The following is a 22,365-nucleotide window of genomic DNA, read 5'->3' as shown; positions in this document are numbered from 1 at the left end:
GACCCAGAGAGGAGCCCAAGCGAGCTAGAGGGAGGGCCACAGGCCTGCCAGGTCCCAGCTTGACCCACGGGACTTGTGGGCGCCTTTGGGTGCTCCTGCAGGACTCCCCCGCCTTGCCGTCAGGGCAGCCCCTGCATCACCCAAGGAAGCATCCTGGCCGGCCCTGCCGCCGTGGGGGTGCGTCCCACTAAGGTGCACCCCGATGGCGAGCTGGGGGCTGGGGGTGTTGGGGGAGCCGGAGCCCAGCCTTTGCAGCCCCAACGCCCGGCACCCTGGGGACCAGCACGCAGCCAGCCAGGCTTCCAGTGCATCACCCCCCCCGTGCCACCCCTCACCCTTTGCCAAGAGAGGCTAGGACACGCCCTCCCCCTTGGTGTGGGGTCACCAGTGGGCGCTACGCTGTCCCCCTTTAATGTGGGGACACCCTGGTGGGGGCCGGGGATGAACACTGGGTGTCAGCAGCAGCACCCACGGCTCTGGCACGGTTTGGGCAGTGTGTCAGCCCAGCGGCTCTCCCCTCGGCACGGCCCTGCCAAGGCTTTACGTAAGGAGCGTGTTTTCACAACAGCTGTTTTTTTCCTCTGGCAGCCCACCCTGCCCACCCGCCCCAGCACATTCCCTTCCCCGCACCCAGCTGCGAGCCTGGCCTGCCCCTGCACACCATGCGCCGGCCCGGCCCCAGCTTTGCAGATTTATTAAAACAAAACAAAAGCTGAGCTGGGCAGGACCCAGCATCACGAGAGCCCAGCTGGGGACCCCTCGCACGCCGGGCTGGGGGCTCAGCTGAACCCACCCTCGGGGTGCAGGGTGCCAGGAGGAGCTCTCTCCATCGGGCATCGGAGGCATGGAGCACCCATGGGTGGCCCTGTGGTTCTGCGCTGGGGCAGGGACACAAAGCCACCCCGCTGCCCGGGCGTCCCCAGCCCCCTGCCCTGCCCAGCAACAGGAGGGGATCCCCAGGAGGTGCCCGCTCTCCCGGAGGGGGCAAAGCGAGGAGCCAGCCCAAGGAGCTGGGTGGCAAAGCTGAGTGCAGGCTCGGGAGCCCTGGGGCATGTGGGGGCACATGGGGCAGCAGTGTGGGGCAGGCTAAGCCCACTGCTGGGGCAGGGGCCATGCAGGACGGCGGTACCGGGGCTGTGTGTCGCCACGATGGAGGCACCCGGGCTGTGGGTCACCACCATGCCTGGGCACAGACCCTTGGGCACCGCCCAGGCGTTTGCACCCCAAAAATGGGTTCACATCAGATAAACACGGGCTGGGCTGAGCTGGACACAGGGCATGGGATCCCTGGGGACCAGCCGGGCTCCCTGGGGCGGGAGGGCAGGGCTCTCCCCTTGCCGGCCACCGTGCTGTCACGGTTCCGCCACAGTGCAGCCCCTCTGGGCGCGGGTGGGTGCAGGGCAGAGAGCCAGCCGGGTCCATCACACCCCGACTGCCAGGCCCAACCGGCGGCCTGGGGGGTCCGCGAGCGCAGCTGGACACCACCGCCCCGCACGCGGGCAGTGGGACAGGGGCTGGCTTCGGGCAAGTCACATGGTGTCCCTTACATAACCCCAGACAAACAACATGTGTTACCAGTTTCCGCTAAGATTGCAAAACGTGGCACTGGGGGCAGAGGGCTGCTCCCTGCCCCAGGGTTGCAGGATGGCGGGGGCTTCGCACCAGCCTGCTGCCAGGGCTGCTCCCCGTCCTCTCCCACCGCCCAGCCTGCGCGGGGGGGTACTCCCCGTCCTCTCCCACCGCCCAGCCTGCGCGGGGGGGTACTCCCCGTCCTCTCCCACCACCCAGCCTGCGCCAGGAAGTTGGCACCGCTCACCCAAACCCCCCCGGGCCAAGCACGTGGCAGAGCAGTCCTGGCCAGGCTGGACACGCAGGGGAGAGGGGTCCCTGCCCTGGTGGCACCCCCGGTCCAAGCCCCGCAGCGTGCTCAGGGGACGTCCTTGCCCGGCTCTCCAGCCAGGCACTGGCTGTGCAGGCAGGTTTTGGGAAGCAGGGAAGGGTCCGGCCTGGGCAGAACGGGGCCCGCAGGGCTGGGGCAGGGGAAACAGGTGTTTCACTGCCCCAGAGGCCGCAGGAATGGGAAGCGGGACCACTGTGGTGCTGAGGTTTCCTCCTCTGGGATCTCCTGGCTCGTCCCATGGAATGGCTGAGCCTGTGCCAGTCCCCAGTGCCCCACAAGCCCGCACAGCCTCACAGCACCAAGCGCTGTGCTTTTCCCCACGCTGCGCTGGGGGCTCGGGGCTTTCTCCGGCTCACCAGGCAGACTCACATGCACTGCAGCACCTGAGAGTAAACCAGGAACTGCCACAACCCCACGTTTGGGGTGCAGCTCAGGGAGAGGACAATGAAGCTGCATGGAGGGGGCTGCACAGCCCCCTGGCACCCCCCTGGCACCCTGCGGGCCAAGAGCACGGTGCTGGGGCATCAGTGGTCCAGGGGTGGAGGCAGCACTGGCCTTACTGGGGCAGATGGAGGGGTCACCTGCATGGATACAGACTCTTCGCCACAGAGTTTATTGAGGTGCCCTGGCTGCTGCAGGGCAGTGGGGCACAGAGCAGAAGAGTGACACAAAGCTGCAGGGGGGCAGGACAAGGACAGGCTCAGCTGCCAGTGCCACTGGAGGGGCCGCGGGACTGGCTCTAGGGCTGCGGAGCAGCACGGGGTCTGGCCAAACCCTGGCTCAGTCCTGTGTGGTGTGGGTGGTGGGATGAGGCGGGGGCTGAGCTCTGGGGACCTCCTGGTAATGCCACCTGCACTTATGGTTTGGTTTCTGGAAGAGAAAGAGAAGTGCTGAGGGGCTGGGGAGATGTCTGAACCCAGTGCCAGGGCTGGAGGCTCACCTCCTCCTCCCCAGGCACCAACGACATGTGATGGGGCTGACCCCAGGCAACCCAGCCCTCACCGTGGGGTGTCCCTCTCCCAGGACACCCCATTCCAGACCAGCCTTCACCCCAGGAAACACCAATACAAACTCCACTAAGCCCAGCCTAACCCATCCAGGAGGTGAACAGGGCTTTGCTTTGCCAGGGGGCATCTGATGACCATCCTGGGTCTGCTACCTTCTCACCCCACACAAGGGCACAGAGGGACCCTGTCCTGGGGGATGGTCTGACATGGACCCCCCACGCCAAACCAGCCCCTCTGTGCACCTGCAGCAGGACCACACGGCTGTGGCGAGGCGTGAGTGTGCCACGCCTGGCACGCGGGGGGGACCCAGCGCATCATCTGGGAACTGCAACTCACCATCAAGGATGTGAAACTTGTCTGCAGAGTCGCAAAATCCTGCAAGAGAGAGAGCTCGGGGTGGTCACCCTGCCTGCGCACCGGGGACCCCAGTGCCCTGCCCCCGAGGGACACTGCGGACCACAGCCCAGTCTTTGTCCCTGGGGTGGCCACAGCCTGGGGACAGACCCCATGTGTGGCCCTGTTGTGGGTGACATGGGGCCACAAGATGCACATGCCTCCCCCTCCCCACACTGGAGGGGCTGGACCCTAACCCCTGATGCTCCTGGGTGCAGCCCTCGCCGCGGGTGCCCCTTGCTCCCGGGGGACCGCGTGTCACCCACCGTACGTGGGGAAGTAGTAGGTCATGTCTTCGCTCAGGCCCACCGCCCTGACGTGCTGCTCGAACTTGTCTGTGACGGCATCACTGACCCGGCTGGCCCGTCCTGTGCAGGGAGGGAGACACCATCAGCAGCCTCGAGCCCTGCCTGTCCCTGCCCAAAAGCCCCTGCGTCCCACGCAGCAAGGCTTGGGGCCACCGGGCCTTTCAGCTCAGAGAAGCCAGCTACTGGGTCCCCCCTGTGTCAGCTCACCCTCGCAGCATTCGGGGACAATTCCCCATCTGGGGATCAGGACCCTCAGGGAGACCCCATTCCCATGTCTGGGTCCTCAGGGGCTCCAGGGGGAATCCCCTGAGCCCAGCATGGGCTTCCCGCCCCACTGCTGCCCCTGCCCTCCATCTGCCGCCAGCCCCCGCGCACACACCCACCGTAGAGTTTGACGGAGATGCTCTGGCCCTTCTGGTAATAGAGGATGGCGTAGCTGCTGTGGTCCGTCTCCCCCACCACCACGTCCACCTCGCTGCCATAGCCACGGCCTGGGAGAGATGGAGGGCAGCCCCAGTTAGTCCCAGTTAACCCTGCTTAGCCCCGGCACTGTCCAGGGGCCTTGTTTCCTCACGAGTGGGGCGTCCAAGGGGTGAAAATCAGGGCCAGAGTGGGTGCAGCCCCACAGGGTGCCATTCCCCACCAGTGGGCACCAGCCTGCGGCGCTACCCATGATGGCATCCGGCACTGGGGCTCTTTCAGACCTCAGAGGTGAGATACTGGGAGGGCACTGGGAGGGAGGACATGGGTACCAAAGCCGTGCTGAGAGCAGGAGTGGGAGGCTCCAGCTCCATGGTCCCTGCAGCCCCCAGGCCACCCCAGCCTGGCCTCCCTCACCCTTCAGGAGGAAGCGTCCATGGGCCCCGGCAGGGAGGTAGAGCTGCCTGATTTCCCAGCACATCCCGTCCCTGTACGGGGAGAGAAGGAGGTTGGTGGTGCAGGCTGGGCAGGATCCAGCCCGGGTCGCCACCCGCTCCGCTTGCCAGGGCACACACAGGAGCTTTTTTCTTGGCACTTTGTTTTCTCCCCGGGGAGATGGTGCAAAGAGATGTCCCAGGGCCCCATCGAGACACAGCGAGAGACGCAGAGCCTGAAAATCTGCTGAGCCTGAGCGGTCCTCGCCTGCTGCTGAGCCCCTCAGACCCCAGGTCGGGGGGGAAGCACCCATGGATACGCTGAAGATGCCCCTCGTCAGCCTGGCTGACCTGAGCAACCACACGCCTGATCGGTGCCTCAGTTTCCCCAGCCTGGCTGCCCCCTGCCCTGGCCACTCTGGGCTGGTGGCTGTAAGGGTGGCAGGGTGCCAGCCCCCCGTGGCCAGGGCTTCTACCACAAAACAGCCCAGAGGAGATCCCACCCACGGGCTGCTCCGGGGCAGCTCTCTTCCTCCCCGGAGCCTGTAGCTGCAGTACTGGTCCTGCTCTGACCTGCCTGCAGCATCCACACCTCATCCAGCGTCCACATCCCATCCAGCGTCCGCATCCCATCCAGCGTCCGCATCCCATCCAGCGTCCGCATCCCATGGCACTGGTCCTGCTCTGATTGCTTGCAGCGTCCCCGTCCCACCCAGCGTCCCCCGTCCCCATCCCAGGACACTGGCCCTGCTCCAACCTGCCCGCAGCGCCCCCGTCCCTGCCTGCGGCCCCACTGCCCAGCGTCACTCACAGCTTCCTGAAGGTGCTGATGGCCAGGCTCTGCCCGTCCGGGACGGTCACCGTCACCGCCGTGGGCTCCAGCCGGTGGCTGTGCTCCATCAGGTAGCTGCAGCGGGAGGCCATGCCGACCAGGAACCACCTTCCCGCGAGCTGCGTGGCACAGGGTGACACCGCCTGCCGGCCCACTGCCCCGGGGAGCTACCACCCTGCTGCCCTGAGCACCCACCACCCCAAGGTGCCCTTCAGTCTCCCCTGCCGGCACCCCTGCCCACAGCCTGTCCCCCTTGGTGTGCCCGCGGGGCACAACTGCCCTTGTTTGGGAGCTGGCGGGTCGGACAGCGTGGAACAGACAGGAGCCCGGCCTGGGGACAGGCTGGGGCAGGGGGGCTGCGGGGAGGGGGTGCTCGAGGGATCCCCCCGTGGCTCACGCTGCCGGGAGGCCGCAAGCACCCAGTGCAGCCCTGCGGTGGGCGAGCACGCTGCCTCCACGCCCGGGCCCCGCGGCCCCAGCTCAGACCCCCCAGCAGAGCCCCGAGCTCGGCTGGCAGCCAGACCCAAGACAGAACGGCGGCACCGGCCGCGGGGCTGAGGGTGGAGGCGGCTGTGGGAGCCGGGGGTCCGCCTGGAGGGCAGCCGGCCAGGACAGGGGGCCCTGGCGAGGGTTCGGCCCCTGCCCGGCCTCCCGGGGCAGCCCTGCGGGCACCCAGCGCCCGGGGACGGGCTGCGCTGGGGCGCTGAGCCGCGCCCCTGCCCCTGCGACCTCCTGTGCCCGCAGACCTGCCCGGCCCCGGCCCCTCACCTGGGGGAGGCTGAGCTCCGCCGGAGCCGCCACCTTCTCCAGCGGGCTCTGGGGAGCGGGCGGGCGCCGCTGCCGCCCCGGCGCCCGCCCCAGCCCCGGGGAGGCCGCGAGGAGCAGGCTGAGGAGCAGCAGGGTGCCCACGGCCGCCATGGTGCTGCTGCGGCGGGGCCCGCTCTGCCGGGAAGCGGCGGGGCCGAGAGGGCGGCGGGGTCAGGCGGGCACCGCGGGCGGCCTGGAGCCGGGCCAGGCCGGGGCCTCCGGGAGCCACAGCCCGGGTCGGCCGGGAGGGCCGGGCAGGCGGGGCTCACGGCTGGGGGCTGGGGGTTCCCGGGAGCTGGGCCGGGCGGGAGGGCGGCAGGGCCCGATCCTGGGCGGGGGTGGCGCTGCGGAGGCCCCGCCGCGGCCCTGGGGGTCCCGGGCGCCTCGGGCGCCCCCAGCACCGCGGGCCTGGCCCGTGGGGGCGGGGCCTGTTCGCGCGGAGGCGGGGCCTAACCGGGAGGGGCGGGGCCTGATCGAGCGGGGCGGGGTCTGCTCGGGAGGGGAGGGGCGGGGCGAGGCGGAGCAGAGCTGCTGCTGTAGGGGCGGTCATGAGCGAGCGTGCCGTGTTCCGCTAGCCGTGCCTGGCACGCTGTGGGGAGCTCTGTGCTCGAGCTCTCCGGCCTGCGGCAGGAAGCGGCGCGGTGATTGGAGGAGGGGGGAACCACCGAGAGGGGCGGCCAGAGCGGCCGGCGGCAGCGGGAGCGGAAGTGCGGGGCGGCCGGAAGCGCTGCCCGAGGGAGGCGGGGGCAGCGGGGCCGCCGGAGCCGCGGAGGTGCCGTGAGGGGGCGGGGACGGCCCAGGGGGCGGGCGCGGGGCCGGGGGAGCCGGCGCGGGGCCGCGGACCCCCGGGCGGGCCGGGGGTGTGAGCCCGCGGGGCGGGGCGGGGCAGCGGCCGGGCCGGGCCTCACCGCCGTTTGGTTCCAGGCGCGGCGGCAGAATGACACGATGGACGCGGGCGGCGGCCCCCTCCTCCCCGACAGCGTCCTCTACGAGATCTTCCTCTACCTGGACCACGTAGACGTGCTCTCGGTGGGGCTGGTGTGCCAGCAGTGGCACGCCGTGGCCCGCGACGAGTTCCTGTGGAAGGAGCTCTTCTACCGCTACTACCGCATCTCCCGGGAGGTGCCCCGGCACCCAGGTGCGCTGCGCGGGGGGAAGGGGCCGTCCCGAGCCTGCCGAGCAGGCAGAGTGGTGGCGCCGGAGCGGGGGCTGCTCAGCCGCGGGGCTCTGGGGGGCCGCTCCCCGCGTGACGGACCCCAAAACGTCCCCGCCGTGAGCCCCGGGGGGAAAATGCTCTGTCCCCGCTGTCCTCTGGCGTGCGGGCTGGTGGAGCCACTCAGCTGTGTCACGGCAGCAGTTGGGTGGTGATGTGCACATGAAGGGCTCTGGAGCTGCCCAGACCTTTCGGAGAGGGGTGTCAAATGGCTGAAAAGGCTTCGACTTCCGTTCTCAGAAAGGTGGTTTCTGAGCTCTCTCTAGGCAGGTGCTCTCTGGTAGCTCTGGTGCAGTTCATTTGGGCACTGCTGCTGCTGAGGGAGATCCCAAGGAGACGCCCTGAGTCACCGCGCTGCTGCGGCACAGCCGGGTTGGATTCCATGCTAATCACTGCTGGCTTTTCCTGATCGGGACCTCAGAGCAAGCCTCTGCTCCGGGCTCTGTCCCGTTTTTGGCCGCACTAGGAAGAGCTGCAAGTACACATTAGCTGATCAGACTGTTTCTGTAGGACGTAGGCGGCAGCTGTAGCCTGGCTGTGGAGGGAGGACATGCGTGCCTATCGCCTGGAGAAGGGAAGGGGGCGTGCGGCAATTTAATTGTACAGTGGGCAAGCGCCAAGGCAGTAGCTGACCCACTTTGCGAGCGTAGGTCGGACGTGGTCTTGGCCTCGGCTCACAGTCGGAAAATGACAGTTGACCTCAGCTGAGCCTGGCAGGGCCTGCCCTGGGCAGAGCTGGCAGCAGTCGTACGATCACAGGTCTGTTCCCTGCTGAGTGTCGGTCGCTGGAAGCGGCTTGGTGCAGTCTGGAAGGGTAACCCAACGCTGTCACGTCAGCTGAGGCAGCCCTTGGGGACCCCCTGACAGAAGCCCTTGCTGCCAAGGTGAGCCTCTCTTGGAGGCTGAAAAGCCCGTTCCCAGCGCACCATGGACGTGCAGGAGGGCTGTGCTCCATCCTCCGCCCTGAGGACGTGTGCAGTGCTCCCAGCGGTGACCATGACAGAGGGAATTGGCTTCTTGCTCTTGAGTTACGGTCGCTCCAGAAGGACGATAGGAAATACGGAGGATAAAGCTGTGGGAGCCCATCACCCCGCGGTGGGGTACACCCGTGTACAGGGGCTCTGAGAAGAGATGAGAGGTGGATGGGACAACTCGGGCTGCGTGATTTCACTTTGCGGACCCTTTTTGCAGCTCCAGGGGGTTGAGGATGTTGTCTTTGTCTGAGGCTCCTTGACTGGGCTCCTTCACTTCCAGCCTCCTGCAGTTGGTGAGCTGCCAGCACTGGTTTTTAGCACCAACAGCGACTGAGCTGTCAGTGTCACTCGGTGACGTCTTCGGGCACCTTCCGGGCTGCGCTTCTGGAGCCCTGCAAATCTGCCACGTGGCAGCAGGGACAGGGGGTGGCTGGCAGGCCCAGGGAGGGGCTGAAGCAGGAGTGTGGGGAACATCCCTTCCAGCCTGCCTGTCCTGCGCAGCCTTGGGGAATGGTAGCCGGTGGGTCTTGGAGGAGGAATTGTTGGGGTTGCTTGCCAGATGGGATCTGTCCAGGCTGTTTCCCAGCCAGCCAGGCCGGGACAGGGGGCATCAGAGGGAGATGAAACCCCCAGCCTAGTGAGCAGTGGTGGGATGTCCTGGCAGCAAGCTGCTCCCTGTCTGTGGGAGCAGGTGCCTCCTGGGCTGCAGCGAGTTCCAAATAAACCTTCAGTCCTGTTCAGTGTAACCAGGGAAATTGGCCCTTGTCCACGTACATGTCTAATCCTCTTTGCTTCCTCGGGATTTGCTGCTGCGAGTAGTCTGTGGGCTGCCTTGCCAGGCACTCCGTTAAAAATCCTCTTCATTTGTCTCTATTGGCAGCCAGTGCGACTTCTCTGAGTGCGCTCCAGGCTGTGCTGCTGCAGGGCTCCTCTTCTCTCCTGGCACTCTCCATCCCCCTTCCCCTTCTTCTCTTTCGTTTTCTCTAATCTCCTATCTCACGGAGATGGTTTTTCCTGGTCTCATACCCTGTCTGGAACCTTCTTAATTCTGTATTAGACAAGATAAGGATAATGGGAGTGGAGCCCGGTACCCCGAGGAGCAGGCTCTGTCTCGTCACGATGGTTTGTCTGCGTTGTGCTGGAGTGGGCCTGCAGTCCTGACGGCTGTTGTGTCCCGAGCAAGGCTTCTGTCAGCCAGCAAGCAGCTGTGCCCTGGGTGTGCCTTGCAGTGGCTGTACTGGTTTAGGAAGCAGTGGTATGGTGCAGAGTTGTGTGTTTACTGGAAGAAAAGATTGTCTGTTTTTTTTTAATGTGTGGGAATGGGGAAGCTGCTGAGAAGAATGCTAAGACCTGCTAGCGCAGCTGAAGCCATGGGGGGGGCCTGGGCCCCAGCATCGCTCCCGGCATTGCCAGCAGCAAAGTCTGCGCTTTATTGCAGACCGGTTCTGCGGCTGCCGCGCTTCGCTCGGGTCTGTTACTCCCCACCACTTACACTCCCGTCCGTGTCCCTGCTTGTGTGTTACAGCTGCCGTCTCCTGGTATGAGGAGTTCCAGAGGCTCTACGACACCATCCCTTGCGTGGAAGTGCAGGCCCTGAGGGAGCACAATGACCAGGTGTTGCACCTCAGCTTCTCCCACTCTGGCTGTTTGTTTGCGTCGTGCTCCAAAGACTGCACTGTCAAGGTAAAGTGGCAGCCTCCCCTGCGCAGCAGCTTCGGTTTAGTGGGGCTTAGCCGTGAGAGCAGCCGTTAGGGAGGAGAGGTTTGCCAGGTGTCCCTGGACTCGGGCTGAGTTGTTCTCGAAGCCACAGAACTAATGGCTCTTGCGAATGTCGCCTGGAGGGCTGTGGGTTCTAGCTCCAGCCCACGTGAAGGTGGCTGAGGTGCCTGCCTGGTGCTGGTTGCCAGGAGAAGCCCTGCTCTCCAAAGTCTGCCTTTTTCTGTCGGGGGAATTGACAGGGAAATCAGGGCTGGAAGGCAGTTAAATAAGCTCTTTGATAGTATTTTTTTTTCTTTTCCTGGTGAGTGCTGGCAGCACAGATAAAGTGAAATCGCTCTCAGGCTTCTCAGCAGCTCCCTGACTGTTTGTCCATCTGTTTATAGATCTGGAGCAATGAGTTGGACATCTCCCTGCAGCATAGCTCCAACATGAGGCCGTACAACTGGAGCTACACACAATTCTCCCAGTTCAACTCCGATGACTCCCTCCTCCTGGTGTCGGGTGTCTTTGTGGGGCCTCACAACTCCTCCTCAGGAGAGATTGCCGTGATCAGCATGGGTAACCACTCCCCTGACCTTCGCCGGGGCTTCCTGGGAGCTGTGAAACTGAGGGTGCTGGGGTTCTCTTCCTCTTCGAGTGTGTGATGGCCTTGACCTCTGCTTGTCCTGCCTTCACCTTCTGTGCAAAGGGGTCGCAGTCGCTGTTTCCTAGGGTGGGCTCAGGTCACCACATCATCAGCTAAAGACACTCGAGTGGTGCTAGTCCCACCCTGCGGTCTTGCGTGGCTTTCTGAGGTGCATTTATCTGGGCCTGCTTCACCTGCTCTGCCGCAGTTCTGTGAAACTTGCTGATCCCAGCTGTGTTATCCCTCGCTGTCTCTGCTAGAGTCTCTCTGTGCCAGAAATCAAGGAGTGCTGCTAAATGGACAGCTGTCTTGTTCGGAAAGGCCCTGGGCCCCAGGGGTGGGAGTGAAGAAGTTCTGTACGTGTTTGACTTGTTCTTGTCCTTGGGGCCTTGCTTTGGGCTGCGCTCGGAGGAAGGCTGTGAGGTTGGATTGCTCTCTGGTCTGGCTCTGTCTGGCTGCCCTTTAATTTTTATTTCCCTTGTGCATGCTGTCCCTGCACACCTCTGTAGAAGGGAGAAATAATCTCTCTCCATACAAGTGACTGGGGCTGGATGTTGGTTGGGCAGAGTCTGCTCCGCTTGCGGTGGAGGTGCTGTACCAGTGCCGCTCCTGCGGAGCCTTGAATCCGCTGCCTGTGTCTTCTGCCACAGTTTCTCCAGAGCCCTTGCCAAGAGCCATCGCCTCACTCTCGTGTTTCCCCTCCCTTCCAGAGAACTTCACACTGCTTTCCAGGGTGAGGAATAAACCCTATGATGTGTTTGGCTGCTGGCTGAATGAAACCAACTTGATATCTGGCAATCTGCATCGGATTGGGCGTATAACCTCCTGTTCTGTGCTGTGGCTGAACAACGCTTTCCAGGTGAGGTGCCTTTGTTCCGGCTCCATGGGCAGTGCAGCTTCCTGCTGACTCCTGGGGGAGGAAAAGCTGTGGAGGAGGTGTGAACGGGGAAGAATGGCCCAGTCCTCCTGTCCTCCCTGTTTGTCTTCTCTGACTTGCCCTCAGGAGCTTGAGCTTGAGGCAACACTTCTCTGAGGTTTCCCCATGCTCAGTGTTGTACCCACTGCAATATTCTGACTCTGCCCTCAGATTCTATTAACTCTTGCCCCATTAACTGGGATGAGGACTTGACTGCAGTGCCCTAGGGCTTCTGTTGCTCAGCAGGAGAGTATTTGAACCACCATGGGGTTGCTGAGGTCCTCGATTGTAGGAAGGTGGGCCAGGGATGGCTGTAGTCCGGCCTGTATCCGAGCAATGGCCGTTCTCCCACTTGGCAGCTCAGTGCTTTGTTCCCGGGAGCTGGAGGCAGCTGAGAGGCTGAGCTCAGTCCTGCTGTTCTTGCTGACGTTTCTGTCGGCCATGTGCTGCCTCTGGTGTTGTGATGAGACCTGGAGATCGGTGTGCGGTGGCCTTAGACTGCTTGTTGATTCTCTGGCACTTGTGCTGCTCAGATGCATTCCTCTTCCATTTTTTGCCTCTGTCTCAACATCACAGCTGCACATCCTGGTGTTTTGTGTTTTCTAACATGAACAATTGATGCTGAAATCGTCTGGTAGCAGAGACCCTTCCCATAACCACATCTCTGTGCCGTGCTGACACTACAGCATGAACTCTTCCATCTACAAGAGGCAAGGAAGGACCTTGCCCGCTTTGCCAGGGAGCATGGACATGTGGCCGCGGCCTGCCAGAGCTGTTTGGTGGGAGGAGACCTGCTGCTCGTGTCCAGCAGCCTACAGCCAGGCTGGCCCTGCTGAGGGGTACAGCCACGCTTCAGGAGCACGGAGCTCCTCTGCCTCTGCTGCTCTGGGTCAGAGGGATGGCACTTCACACTCGTCCAGCTCTGTGTTTCCCAGCTCTGCTGTTGTCGGCCTGCAGGAGCGTTTAGTCTCAGTGTGCCCGCCTCCAGGACGGAGGTGCACCCTGAGTGCAGGAGTGCAGCCCAGCTGGCCGGCCTCTGGGTCGGTTCTGGTGGTCAGTGCTCTGCACAGCCGTGCGGAGAGGGGTCGGTGTGTGGCCGGTGTGTGCTGTGTGGGCTCAAGGTCTGGGCGGGGGGCTCTTGGTTTGCGCTGTGGGAGTGACCCTCCAGCGGGGCGGTTCCCACTTACTTTTCCCTTCTGCTTGCAGGGCATAGAGTCCGAGAATGTGAACGTGGTGAAGAGGCTGTTCAAAATCCAGAATCTGAACGCCAGCACTATCCGGACCGTGATGGTGGCTGACTGCACCCGCTATGATTCCCCAGACCTGCTCCTGGACTATGAGGAACAGCTAGCTGCTTCCTCCACCTGCCCAGTCTTTGATCTGGGCAGTGACAGTGAGGAAGAGGAGGCCAAGCTCAAGCAGACTCTGGAGCCAGCAGCACAGGAATTGCCAGAGGAAGGGGGTGTGACAGGGGAGGACGGGCTGCAGCAGTTCTTCGATGATATCATGGAGGGCCGTGTGAGACCTGCCATGACTGAAACCGAGCTGGAGACAAAGGTGGCTGAGCTGTTCGTACGCAACAGAACTAAACCGCCTGAGCTGAACCTCTCCACGGACAGCAACAGCAAGACAAAATACTTAATCTTCACCACAGGATGCCTCACCTACTCCCCACACCAGATAGGTAAGGCTGTGGTCTGAGCCCAGAGCCCGCCAGCCTCCCTCGGGGTGCAGGCTGCAGCTGTGCCCTGAATTTGAGTCTGGAAAAGACCTGTTTTGTTTGCTGCCTGCTTGTGGTGAGTGAGGTGCAGTTTTGCTCAGGCTGCTGGATTCTCAGTGCAGGAGGCTTTTGAGATGCCCCCAGGCACTGAAGGGAGTTCCACCCTGCAAGCACTTGCCTGAGGCTGGCTTTGTTGCTGCCAGGCTTGACATGTGGCCAGACGAGAAAGTCATGGCGAGGGCTTGAACAGAAGATCAGGAAGGAGCTCCTGACTTAACAACGTCAGCCGTGAGTCGTGCACAGGATGTGAAGGGCAGCGATTGCCCTGGTAGAGGCACGTGGCAGGGCCTCCGTCCTGTTCTCTGTGGGGCTGGCGTCGGGGGTGAGACCAGCATCGGGGTGAGACCCGCTCGAGTAGCTTGGAGTTCACGTGCCTGTTGCTTGCGCGGTGCCACTCAGCTCTGGGAGTCGGCGCCCTGTCCACCCCCGTGCTTTTTGCCCACTTAAGTCAGGAGCGCGACCTGGATGGAGTGTAGGTCTGCTGCATGCTCCCTCTGTGGCTGGCTCCGCAGACAGACGCGGCGGGCCTTGGCCTGCGTCCGGGCGCGTGGCGGGCGGTCTGCCCTGACGCTGCCCTGTCAGCAGCGCTGCATCTCGATCCACTGGGCTGAGCAAACACCACCTCACAGGCTGGGGCCTGCAGTGCACGAAGGCAAAGTGTGGTGCCACCGACTTCCAGCGCAGCCTCCCAGGGCCGTGGGTTTTGGTGCTTTTAGCTCCAGTGACTGCCTGGCTGGCAGCCAGTGCCCGTAGCACACCGGCTGTTCAGAATGACGAACTCTGGCTTGGCTCCTCTGCCAGCCGTGAGTCACTGCAAAATGTTGTGTTTGCCCATCAGTTTGAGTGTCCAACTGGCCTTTGTGTGTCTGCTGTCTGCCCCCAGGGACGTGGGGCTCGGAAGAGCTCGCTGTTGTGCTCCAGCCCAGCTCCCACTGCTGGTGGGAGCTGTGCTCCTGGCTGCTGCGCATCGATGCAATCTTACCTGATCTGTGGCACAAAAGTGCTTGTGCAGGAGTTTCCTTTTGAGCTCCTGTCTCCCTTGTGCTGGTGGCAGGCTTGAGTCATGGGTGAAGCCGCCTGTTCTGCTGGCTTATGCACGCAGGGGCCACGTAGATGAGAGCTGCAGCAGTGAGGCAGAGGATGGTGGCAAGCGGTGCCAGCTGGGCTGAGGAGTGAAGGTCCTGAGCTGGTCAGGTTTAGAGGCAGTGATGTTGTGAAGGGTCTCAGACTTGAGGTGCAGTGTGGTATCACCCCGACCTTGCTGGCCTGCAGGAGAGAGCTAAAATCAAGGGCGTGTTGGGCAGTGACTCCCTCAGAGGCGATGGGATGGGCTGTCTTCCTCTTGGACTCGCTGAGGATTAAGCCCACGTGTACCCAGGAGCTGCTGAGGCTCATAGGTGTCCTCCAGGAAGCCGTTGTGGATGGTTTGTGTTTGGGACCTCTGTCTAGAGCTGGGAGAGAGGGCCTGACCCCATAGCACGTGTCTCCCTTAGTCAGGAAGTTCAGAAGCTGTAAAGCACTTGAGCCCAGTTTGGGTTTAAAGCCTTGAGCTTTCTGGGGCTGGCCCTCACCTACGCTTGACAGTGGTGGGGGCAAACCCTGTCACAGCCAGGGTGTCTGCTGGCCTTCTCCAGGATACTGCAGGAAATGGGCCTAGCCCAAGGATTCATTTGGGAGAAAAACTGTTCTGTAGCCAGAGCGTCTCCTGGGCCAGCACAACTTCCTCGTGCTGCAGAGCGCACTGTGGGCTGGGCCTGGAGCGCGGCGTGGCTGCAGCAGCCGGGCCGGCAGCCAGGCGCCGGACATCTCCCTGAGTGGGGTTGAACTTGCCAGCGCGTCGCTTACAGGCAGCGTCCTGGCCGAAAACACTGCTCACGAGGGCTTGAAGGAGCCTGGAGGGGACAGCAGCCCTGTCCTGGCCCCTGGCTAGTGGGGCAGTTCTCCTTTCTTAGCAGCACCAAGGGGAGTCCCGTCTTAAAGCCTGGGGACGTCCACCACCCCGCTGTCTGCTGGCAGCAGCCTGCAGAACTGCCTGCTTCTGCTTTCTGTCCCCAAGGGATTAAAAGGATCCTGCCCCATCAGATGACGACTGCTGGGCCGGTGCTTGGGGAGGAGAGGCGCTCGGATGAGTTCTTTGACTCACTGGACCATGTCATTGACATCCACGGGCACATCATCGGCATGGGCCTCTCCCCTGACCACAGGTGAGTGAGTCAGGGCAGCAGCGCTGGCTTTGGGCACTGCAGGGGTGGGTGACAGTGCTGAGGGGCTTTGAGGGGTGAAGAGGAGAAGAAATGACTGCAGTGGATGACGCAGGCTGCCTGCACAGACCACTCTGCTCTTCTGCATCCCATTTATCTCCTAGTGCTGGTGGCGTGCGTGGTTTCAGCGTCTCCACAGATCTTGGCAGGAATGTTTTCCTCCCTGTGCGTCGCTGAGCCCGGTTCAGGATAGCGGCAGGCAAGGAGTGAAGGAGCTGCTCACGGCAGCAGGTCTCGTTCCCGAGGCAGATTGATCCGCCACCAATCTTAGAGTTGGTTTTAACGGGATCAGAGAGGCTTGATCTAGCCCCTAGGGCCCACCAGCTCAATTGTGGTGACCCCCTCCTTTCCAAATGGGGCAGAAAGGGGTTCAGCATCGTGTTCCTGCGTTCCAGCCTGGATTTCAGTGAGCAGAGCTGCAGGCTTGCTAAGGACCAGAGAAGCAGCTCAGTCGCTGGCTGCTGCGTGTTCATAGCCGGGCTCCGTGAGCTCTGTAGCATGTGAGGAGGTGCAGGGTAACCCCTCTGCTCCCTTCCCCAAGGTACCTGTACGTGAACAGCCGCGCCTGGCCTCGGGACTGCGTCATCTCCGACCCCATGCAGCCTCCTCCCATCGCCGAGGAGATTGATCTGCACGTGTTCGACCTGAAGACGATGAAGGAGGTGAAAAGAGCCCTCCGCGCACATCGGGCCTACACGCCCAATGAGGAATGCTTCTTCATCTTCCTGGATGTCAGCAAGGACTTCGTAGCAAGGTGTGTGGCTGTGGGGCGGGCAGGATGCTGACCCTGCGTCTGGCAGGGCCTCGGGGCTGGCACTGCGGGATGGCTTGTGTGAGCAGGGCTGGTCCGTGTGCCGGAAAGGTCAGTGTGTTGTGAGCGGCGCAGGAAGCGGGAGGTTTGTACAGAGTGGAGGGACTGAATCAGAGGGTGCTGGTAAAGGCTGCCTGCTGTGGTCCTGCTGTGAACTCAGTGAGGAAAGGGGAAATTTGGGCTGTGGCATGTTTGGCAGCAGGTGGCAAATGCAGCAGCAGGTGTATGGGGCGAGCTGAGGGGGCTCTTCAGACAGCCCTGGCTCCCAGAGGGAGCTCATGGGTGGGAGGGCTGCAGATGGAGGTGGGGGCCTCTGGCCGGCCTGGGGCACCCTCTGCCCCCGTCCGTTCGGAAGGAAGCAGGCTGGGAGCAGCAGGTTACTGGGGCTGCTGGGGTCACCTCCTTACCGGTGCCTTGTCCGCTGCAGTGGGGCAGAGGATCGCCATGGCTACATCTGGGACCGGCACTATAACATCTGCCTGGCCAAACTGCAGCACGACAACGTGGTCAACTCGGTGGCGTTCAGCCCAGTGGAGCAGGAGCTGCTTCTGACCGCCAGCGACGACACCACCATCAAGGTGTGGCGCTCCCCTCGCGCGGTGCGCGTCCAGCAGGCCAGGAAGCCCAGGCCCAGGAAGCTGCTCTTCTCTTGGCTCATGAACCAGAAAAGCTGAACCCAGGTACACCTGCTCCTGCAGCTTCCTCACTGCAGCCACCTCCTCTGGAGCTTGCAGAGCTGTGAGCTCTGCACAACAGAGACCAGCTCTGGGCACGCGCATCCCATCCGCCCGGTTGGGAGGGACCCTGGCAGCGGGAATTGCGTCTGCTTCAAAGACAGAACGGAAGAGCCCAGGGCCCGTTCCTGGGCCTGGCGGGCAGCAGCCCAAGCTGGTCACTGCAGGGTGGGCTCCCCACAGCTTCTCACGAACGCTGCTACTTGGTCATCGCGCTCTCTGGGCGAGCTTTGGTCTCTGAGAACAGACTGCAGCACGTCTGCAGTGGTTGTACTGCGAGCCTGGGCCGTGGCTGGCCTGGCTGAGAGCCACCAGCGGCAGAGCACGGGGCAGAGGCTGCGGTGCAGTGCTGTGCTGCCTCACCGCAGGACGATTTTAAGGTAGTGGTTTTATTAACGAACTTTTGTCCCAAACCTCCACAGGCAACTTGTCTGGCTGCTGGGTATGGTGAGTGCCTCCTCCTGCTCGGCATCTTATCCTGGAGGGCAGCAGAGACTGGAAGGCGGCAGGGCTGGGGGGGTCTGTTTTGGGGGACACAGCCAGTGCCCTGTCGATGCCTTCTCTTTGGACATCGCCAGTTTACAAATTTGAGAGCAGGGAGGGCTGGTGGTAACATGGTGCTGGCTTTGCCTCTGTCTTCCTTTGCTAAGCAGCACTTAAATAAGCAGTGGCATTGGTGACGTATTTATTCTAGGGAATCTGTTGTCCCTACCGAAGCAGGCAGCATGAGGATGGCTGGCGGTTCTTGTGGTCACCTCCCTCCCACGCTACTCAAGATGTGGCACTTTAGGTTCTCTTGGTGTGTTCTCTGTGAATAGGGGTAGGCACCCACAGGTGCCCGGGGGAACGTGCCTCTCCTGGGCCCGAAGTGACAGTTGAATAAGCTTCCTTCCACCTGGGCTCACTTGCCCTGGGTGCGGTGTTTGGCTCCTCCTGGGACCCCTCAGAGGGGGAGCTGGCTCACTTGAAGCGATTATGAACTCGCCGGTGTCTGTCCCTGAAGCTTTTCTCCCTCCAGCGAGCACCCAAATGTGAGAGTCTAAAATTAAGCTCCTAATCTTGACTTGGCCTGGATGGCTGGGCCCGCGCTGCCCTCGGGAGCTGCAGTCGCTCCTGAAAGCGGGGCTCAGGCTGCATTGGGAAGGTGTTTCAGGCCTCCCCTGGGGCCCTGGGGGTGGCTGTCCGTGCCACTCGCAGCCCTGGGTTGCAAACAGAGGTAAGGGAAGCAGCAGATGCTGTCTTGATGCGCACTGATGTCTTTAACAGCTCCCGCAGCCCTGGGCAGGAGGGTTTGTGCTCTTGTTCCGCTGTGCCGCAGCGGGTGCCTGTGGCTTTAGCCAAACCCCCTGTACTCAGGTTTTCTGTCATCACAGAACTTCCAGAAACAAGAGCGTCCTTTGTGGGTGTGTGCATGCAGGACCCACATCCAGCTCTGTCCAGCTGCACAGCAAAGGAACAGCCTCTCCCTTCCCCCAAGAGTGTGAAATCTGTTCTCCCTTGGCTCGGTGGAGTAGTGAGCAAGGCACTGAGGGTTTATGTTTGTACTGAGTTGTGCTCTTCACTATGGCATTGAATAAATATTCTGCTAAAGCATGTCTGCAATGGGAGTTTGGTTCTGCGGGCTGTTCTGGTGAGGTAGAACTGCAGCCAGGCGTGTCGTATGGCTGTGCCTGCACCCCCAGCTTGTAGCTTCCTGCCTGGGGCTGTGCAGTGCAGGCAGCGAGCTGTAATGCAACAGGAGTGAGGCAGAGAATTGCCCAAATTTTCTTTGCCCTGGAGGAGGCGGGGACAGCCCTGCACAGGGGAGCAGCAGGTCACCGCAACCTTGGGAAAGCTCTTCTCTGCCAAGGCTGCAGCATCCTGGTGTCTCTGGCCCTCCTTGGCTTCTAGTTTTTTCGAAGCACTGACCAGGTAAGCACGGAGCAAGCACCAGGGCTGGCCCTGTGCAGCCGGTAGGAATTGCTGTGCTGCTGCAGCAGTGTGAGCCGCAGCGCCAGCGTCCCCTTACAGACTTTTTGCCAGCCTGGTGCAGCAGCTGCCCCTCTGTGATGTGGGTCGGGCTGCTCCCCAGAGGGGCCAGGCTGCCTTGGGTTTAGTCCTCAGCTGGTGCTACAGCCTGGGGAGCAGGACAGGGCTTCCCGGCTGCAGGGACGGGGAGCAGCGCTGGGCTCCCAGGAACAGCGGAGAAAACCCAGCCTGGCTGTGAGAAGCCCAACAGCTGCGTTTTTATCCGGCACCCAGGAACACCTCTGTGTGTTGGATTTGCTTTTCCAGCTGTGGTGAAGCTGGCCCAGCTGTGCTGTGCCTGCTCCTGGCAGCCCTGTGCCCTGCTCTACGGGTGAAGCTCCAGCAGCCAGGCTGGTGGGTTCCCCCCCCTGCCCCCAGCAGCTCTGTCTCTGCCTGCTCCTGCACCCCCTCTCTGGAAGCCACAGCACTGGTGCTAGGCAGGCTGCAGCATTTCTGCAGGGTGGCAGCAGCTGGGGAAAGCTCCCAGCACAGAAATAACCCCCCCGCCCCAAGGCACTCCTGGCCCTGCTCCGCTTCCACCCCATGCCGTGCTGGAGCCCCCGTGTCCCGGGCTTACACAACACCAGTGCTCTTCCAACAGCTTTTATTAGTGGTTTGACCATGCTACCTCCTGAAGGAAAAACAAAACCAAAAACAAAACAAAACCCCCACAAAACTTACTTTACAGTGCCAGGCTGAGATGGGTGTTAGCTGATAGCTGTGGTCAAAAGAAAGAAAGAGGAGAAGAACAAACAAACAAACAAACAAACAAACAAAAAACCACCAAAAAAAAAAAAAACCAAAAAAAAAAACCCCAAACACAAACATCCAGCTTGTGCCACAGTGTCCATCCACGTACCGGCCAGGCTGCTGGTGCCGTACCCTGCCTGCAGCACACAGGCTGCTGCAAGGGATGCGCTATAACTACCGCTGCAAGCTCTGGAGCTGCTCAAAAATGCAAAAGGACCAGGCTGTGTTGTCAGCACCACACGCTGACAGCCGGGAAACCCCACAGCACATAAAAGCTTCCGCTGCAGGGGCTGGCCCACACAGGGCAGAAGGGGCCAGCCTGATCTGTGCTCGCAGCGCAGACTCTCCCACCCCCGGTCTGTGCACCTGCTAGGGCAGGAGGACCAGCATCCACCCCCGAAACAGCCCAGCCATCCCTCACCAGAGCCACGCAGCCCTGCTGTGGCCACGGGGTGCCCAGCACCCCAAGAGCAGAGATGTTCACATCAACCCAGACAAAGCTCCCCGCCCCCATACAACACACACGCAATTCCCAGCCACCACCCGAGCGGAGCTGATTTTTCCTTCCCCTTTCCAGGCCTTTCCCAGCCTCCATGGGGCTGAGCACCTCCCTTGGGCCAGGCCACAGAGAGCTGCTGCAGGGAGGAGCAGGGCTGGCGCTTTGCTAGGATGGGGTTTGTTTGTTTGTTTGTTTGGGTTTTTTCTTCCCCTCCTAAGGTAACAGGGTGAGAGTCACAACACAGGGCTTGATTCATCCCTGGGACAGGCTGGAAGGGGGCTTGCGCAGAGGAAGGGTCCTGCCGCCCCTCTCCCGCCTCTGAGAAGAGATGTGGGCCCCTGCGAGGGGCTGCTGCAGGCAGGCACGCACCCCCTGCCCTCGCAAAGAACCAGGCAGGCCCCCTCTGTTCTGCAGCCCTCACCTCCCCCCAGCCCACCCTGCCGACTGGCACCCCCAGCTGCCGCGCCCACCCTGGCACAGCCTCCAGCCCCCTGCTCCTGCTGAGGCAGCGGAGCCTGCCCCCGGTCACGGCCTCTGCGCACACCAGGGATGGCAAGATCCACACGGAGAATCCCAGTACAGCACCCGCCTACACGCAGGGAGAGCCCCCCGGGCAGCACAGTACCCGTGGGTGCAGGAGGGTCAGCCCAGGTCGGGGTCCAGCTCTGCTACCCGCCAGCCTGGAGAAGGACAGCAGGCACAAGGAACCCCCCGAGCTCCCCCCGCAGCACCCCGAACCACCCCAGGTCCAGGCAGTGCCACCGCACAGGGAGCCGGGGGACAGCCAGCGTCCCTGGCCCCACTGGGGTGGCCGTGCCGGAGCAGAGATGGAAGCAGACCACAAGCAGGGTGGGCTCTGCTCCCCTCAGCCAACAAGGCCTCTCCTGGGGCACGGCTGGATGCTGACATGGGCGCAGGAAGCAGAGGCACAGAGGCAGCAAAGCCTCAGGAGTCTGGTAAACTACGCGTCCGGAGTTACAGCCACAACTCCAGAGGAACCAGCCAGCCCCGAAGCAGGGACAGGGCGGCAATTTCTCCGGGAACAGAGATCTCGCAGGTGCGGAACACATGCTGCCCAGAAAGGAGTAGTGCCAGGAGCACAGGGCCAGGAAGGTGACAGCAATCGTCACTGGGGGACTTCTCCAGCCACTCCAGGTCCCATGCAGGTGGCTGCAGGCTCAGCAAGGGGCCAGGCAGAGAGAGCACTCCAGGGTGCAACACCCAGGAACTGGCAGGCACGCTGCTTCCAGAGCTGCGGGAACAACGGGTGAAAGCTGCTGCTGGTGGGCAAGGCAGGCCCCCGGCGAGGGCAGGGGCTGGCCAGCAGCCGCTCAGCACGCACGTGGATGAGAGACACGCTGCGTCCACCTGTGCCGCAGCCATGGGGGCGAGAGCACCCATGCAGCTGGATGGCGGCAGTGCAGGCACAGATAGCAGAGGGGCAGCCATACTTGCTTGGCAGCTGGAGAGCACCCCGGGACGGCGGGTGCACCTGTGCTGCTGCGGGTGCACCATGACAGAGATGAAAGCCAGCTGAGGAGCACCTGTGTGAGTGAAGACAGCTTCCAGCACTGCCACCATCCCATCTGGCCCACCACTGCTCAGGCAGGCAGAGAACGGCAGGGTCTGGCTGAAAACCTGCCTGGGGCTCTCGGGGGCTGAAGTCCTGCACCAAGCCCCGGGTCACCCTGCTCTCCTGGGACAGGACAGGCAGTCTCCAGGGGAAATCCACTTCTCTTTCACCACACGCACCCCCAGGCTGCCCCACGCTCCCTCCAGGGCAGCGGGCACTGCCTGCTCCGCCCTGTGCTGCCAGCACACTGTGCAGAGCACAAACCACCCATCAAGCACCCAGCGACGGCCAGATGCGGAGTACCACTCCCCCGCCTGCTGCACAGCTCGGTTCAGCACCCCTCTCTGCAGGCACCGATAGCACCAAACTGCAGCAAAACCTCTCACCCCACTTGCACCGCAT

General features: G+C 62.6%; 2 protein-coding genes across 3 annotated transcripts; one reads left to right on the top strand and one right to left on the bottom strand.

Moving 5' to 3' along the window:
* Window positions 1-2,497: 2,497 nt before the first annotated feature.
* C8G (complement C8 gamma chain) lies at window positions 2,498-6,481 on the bottom strand. Its single transcript, XM_086763934.1, has 7 exons — window positions 6,063-6,481; window positions 5,274-5,413; window positions 4,446-4,516; window positions 3,992-4,099; window positions 3,567-3,668; window positions 3,244-3,282; window positions 2,498-2,770 (listed from the first exon to the last, which is right to left on the bottom strand). The coding sequence occupies exons 1-7, from the start codon at window positions 6,210-6,212 to the stop codon at window positions 2,757-2,759; spliced, it is 624 nt and encodes a 207-aa protein (XP_086620060.1). The 5' UTR covers window positions 6,213-6,481; the 3' UTR covers window positions 2,498-2,756.
* A 345-nt stretch (window positions 6,482-6,826) lies between these two features.
* Window positions 6,827-18,273, top strand: FBXW5 (F-box and WD repeat domain containing 5). 2 transcript variants are annotated; one of them, XM_086764092.1, is made up of 9 exons: window positions 6,827-6,873; window positions 7,026-7,239; window positions 9,814-9,971; window positions 10,391-10,565; window positions 11,343-11,491; window positions 12,755-13,232; window positions 15,385-15,532; window positions 16,131-16,343; window positions 16,828-18,273. In XM_086764092.1, the coding sequence occupies exons 2-9, from the start codon at window positions 7,047-7,049 to the stop codon at window positions 17,072-17,074; spliced, it is 1,761 nt and encodes a 586-aa protein (XP_086620218.1). In that variant the 5' UTR covers window positions 6,827-6,873; window positions 7,026-7,046; the 3' UTR covers window positions 17,075-18,273. The 2 variants fall into 2 exon arrangements, with proteins under 2 accessions (XP_086620218.1, XP_086620217.1); XM_086764091.1 differs by having other exon boundaries at window positions 10,391-10,643.
* The last annotated feature ends 4,092 nt before the right edge of the window (window positions 18,274-22,365 follow it).

The sequence above is a fragment of the Chlamydotis macqueenii genome, chromosome 20 (genome assembly GCF_036417535.1).
Source record: "Chlamydotis macqueenii isolate bChlMac1 chromosome 20, bChlMac1.mat, whole genome shotgun sequence".
NCBI classification, from domain to species: Eukaryota; Metazoa; Chordata; class Aves; order Otidiformes; family Otididae; genus Chlamydotis; species Chlamydotis macqueenii.
The sequence above is the reverse complement of the archived record's forward strand: the minus strand, read 5'-3'. Positions and strand labels throughout refer to the sequence as shown.

Excerpts from the sequence above, each read along its gene's own strand:
- C8G (XM_086763934.1), bottom strand. The coding sequence starts at position 6,212 with ATGGCGGCCGTGGGCACCCTGCTGCTCCTCAGCCTGCTCCTCGCGGCC. Across the intron at positions 4,517-5,273 it reads ATCAGCACCTTCAGGAAGCT|GGACGGGATGTGCTGGGAAA; the intron begins GTGAGTGACGCT and ends CTCCCCGTACAG. Across the intron at positions 4,100-4,445 it reads TGGACGCTTCCTCCTGAAGG|GCCGTGGCTATGGCAGCGAG; the intron begins GTGAGGGAGGCC and ends CATCTCTCCCAG.
- FBXW5 (XM_086764091.1), top strand. The coding sequence starts at position 7,047 with ATGGACGCGGGCGGCGGCCCCCTCCTCCCCGACAGCGTCCTCTACGAG. Across the intron at positions 11,492-12,754 it reads GGCTGAACAACGCTTTCCAG|GGCATAGAGTCCGAGAATGT; the intron begins GTGAGGTGCCTT and ends TTCTGCTTGCAG. Across the intron at positions 15,533-16,130 it reads GGCCTCTCCCCTGACCACAG|GTACCTGTACGTGAACAGCC; the intron begins GTGAGTGAGTCA and ends CCCTTCCCCAAG.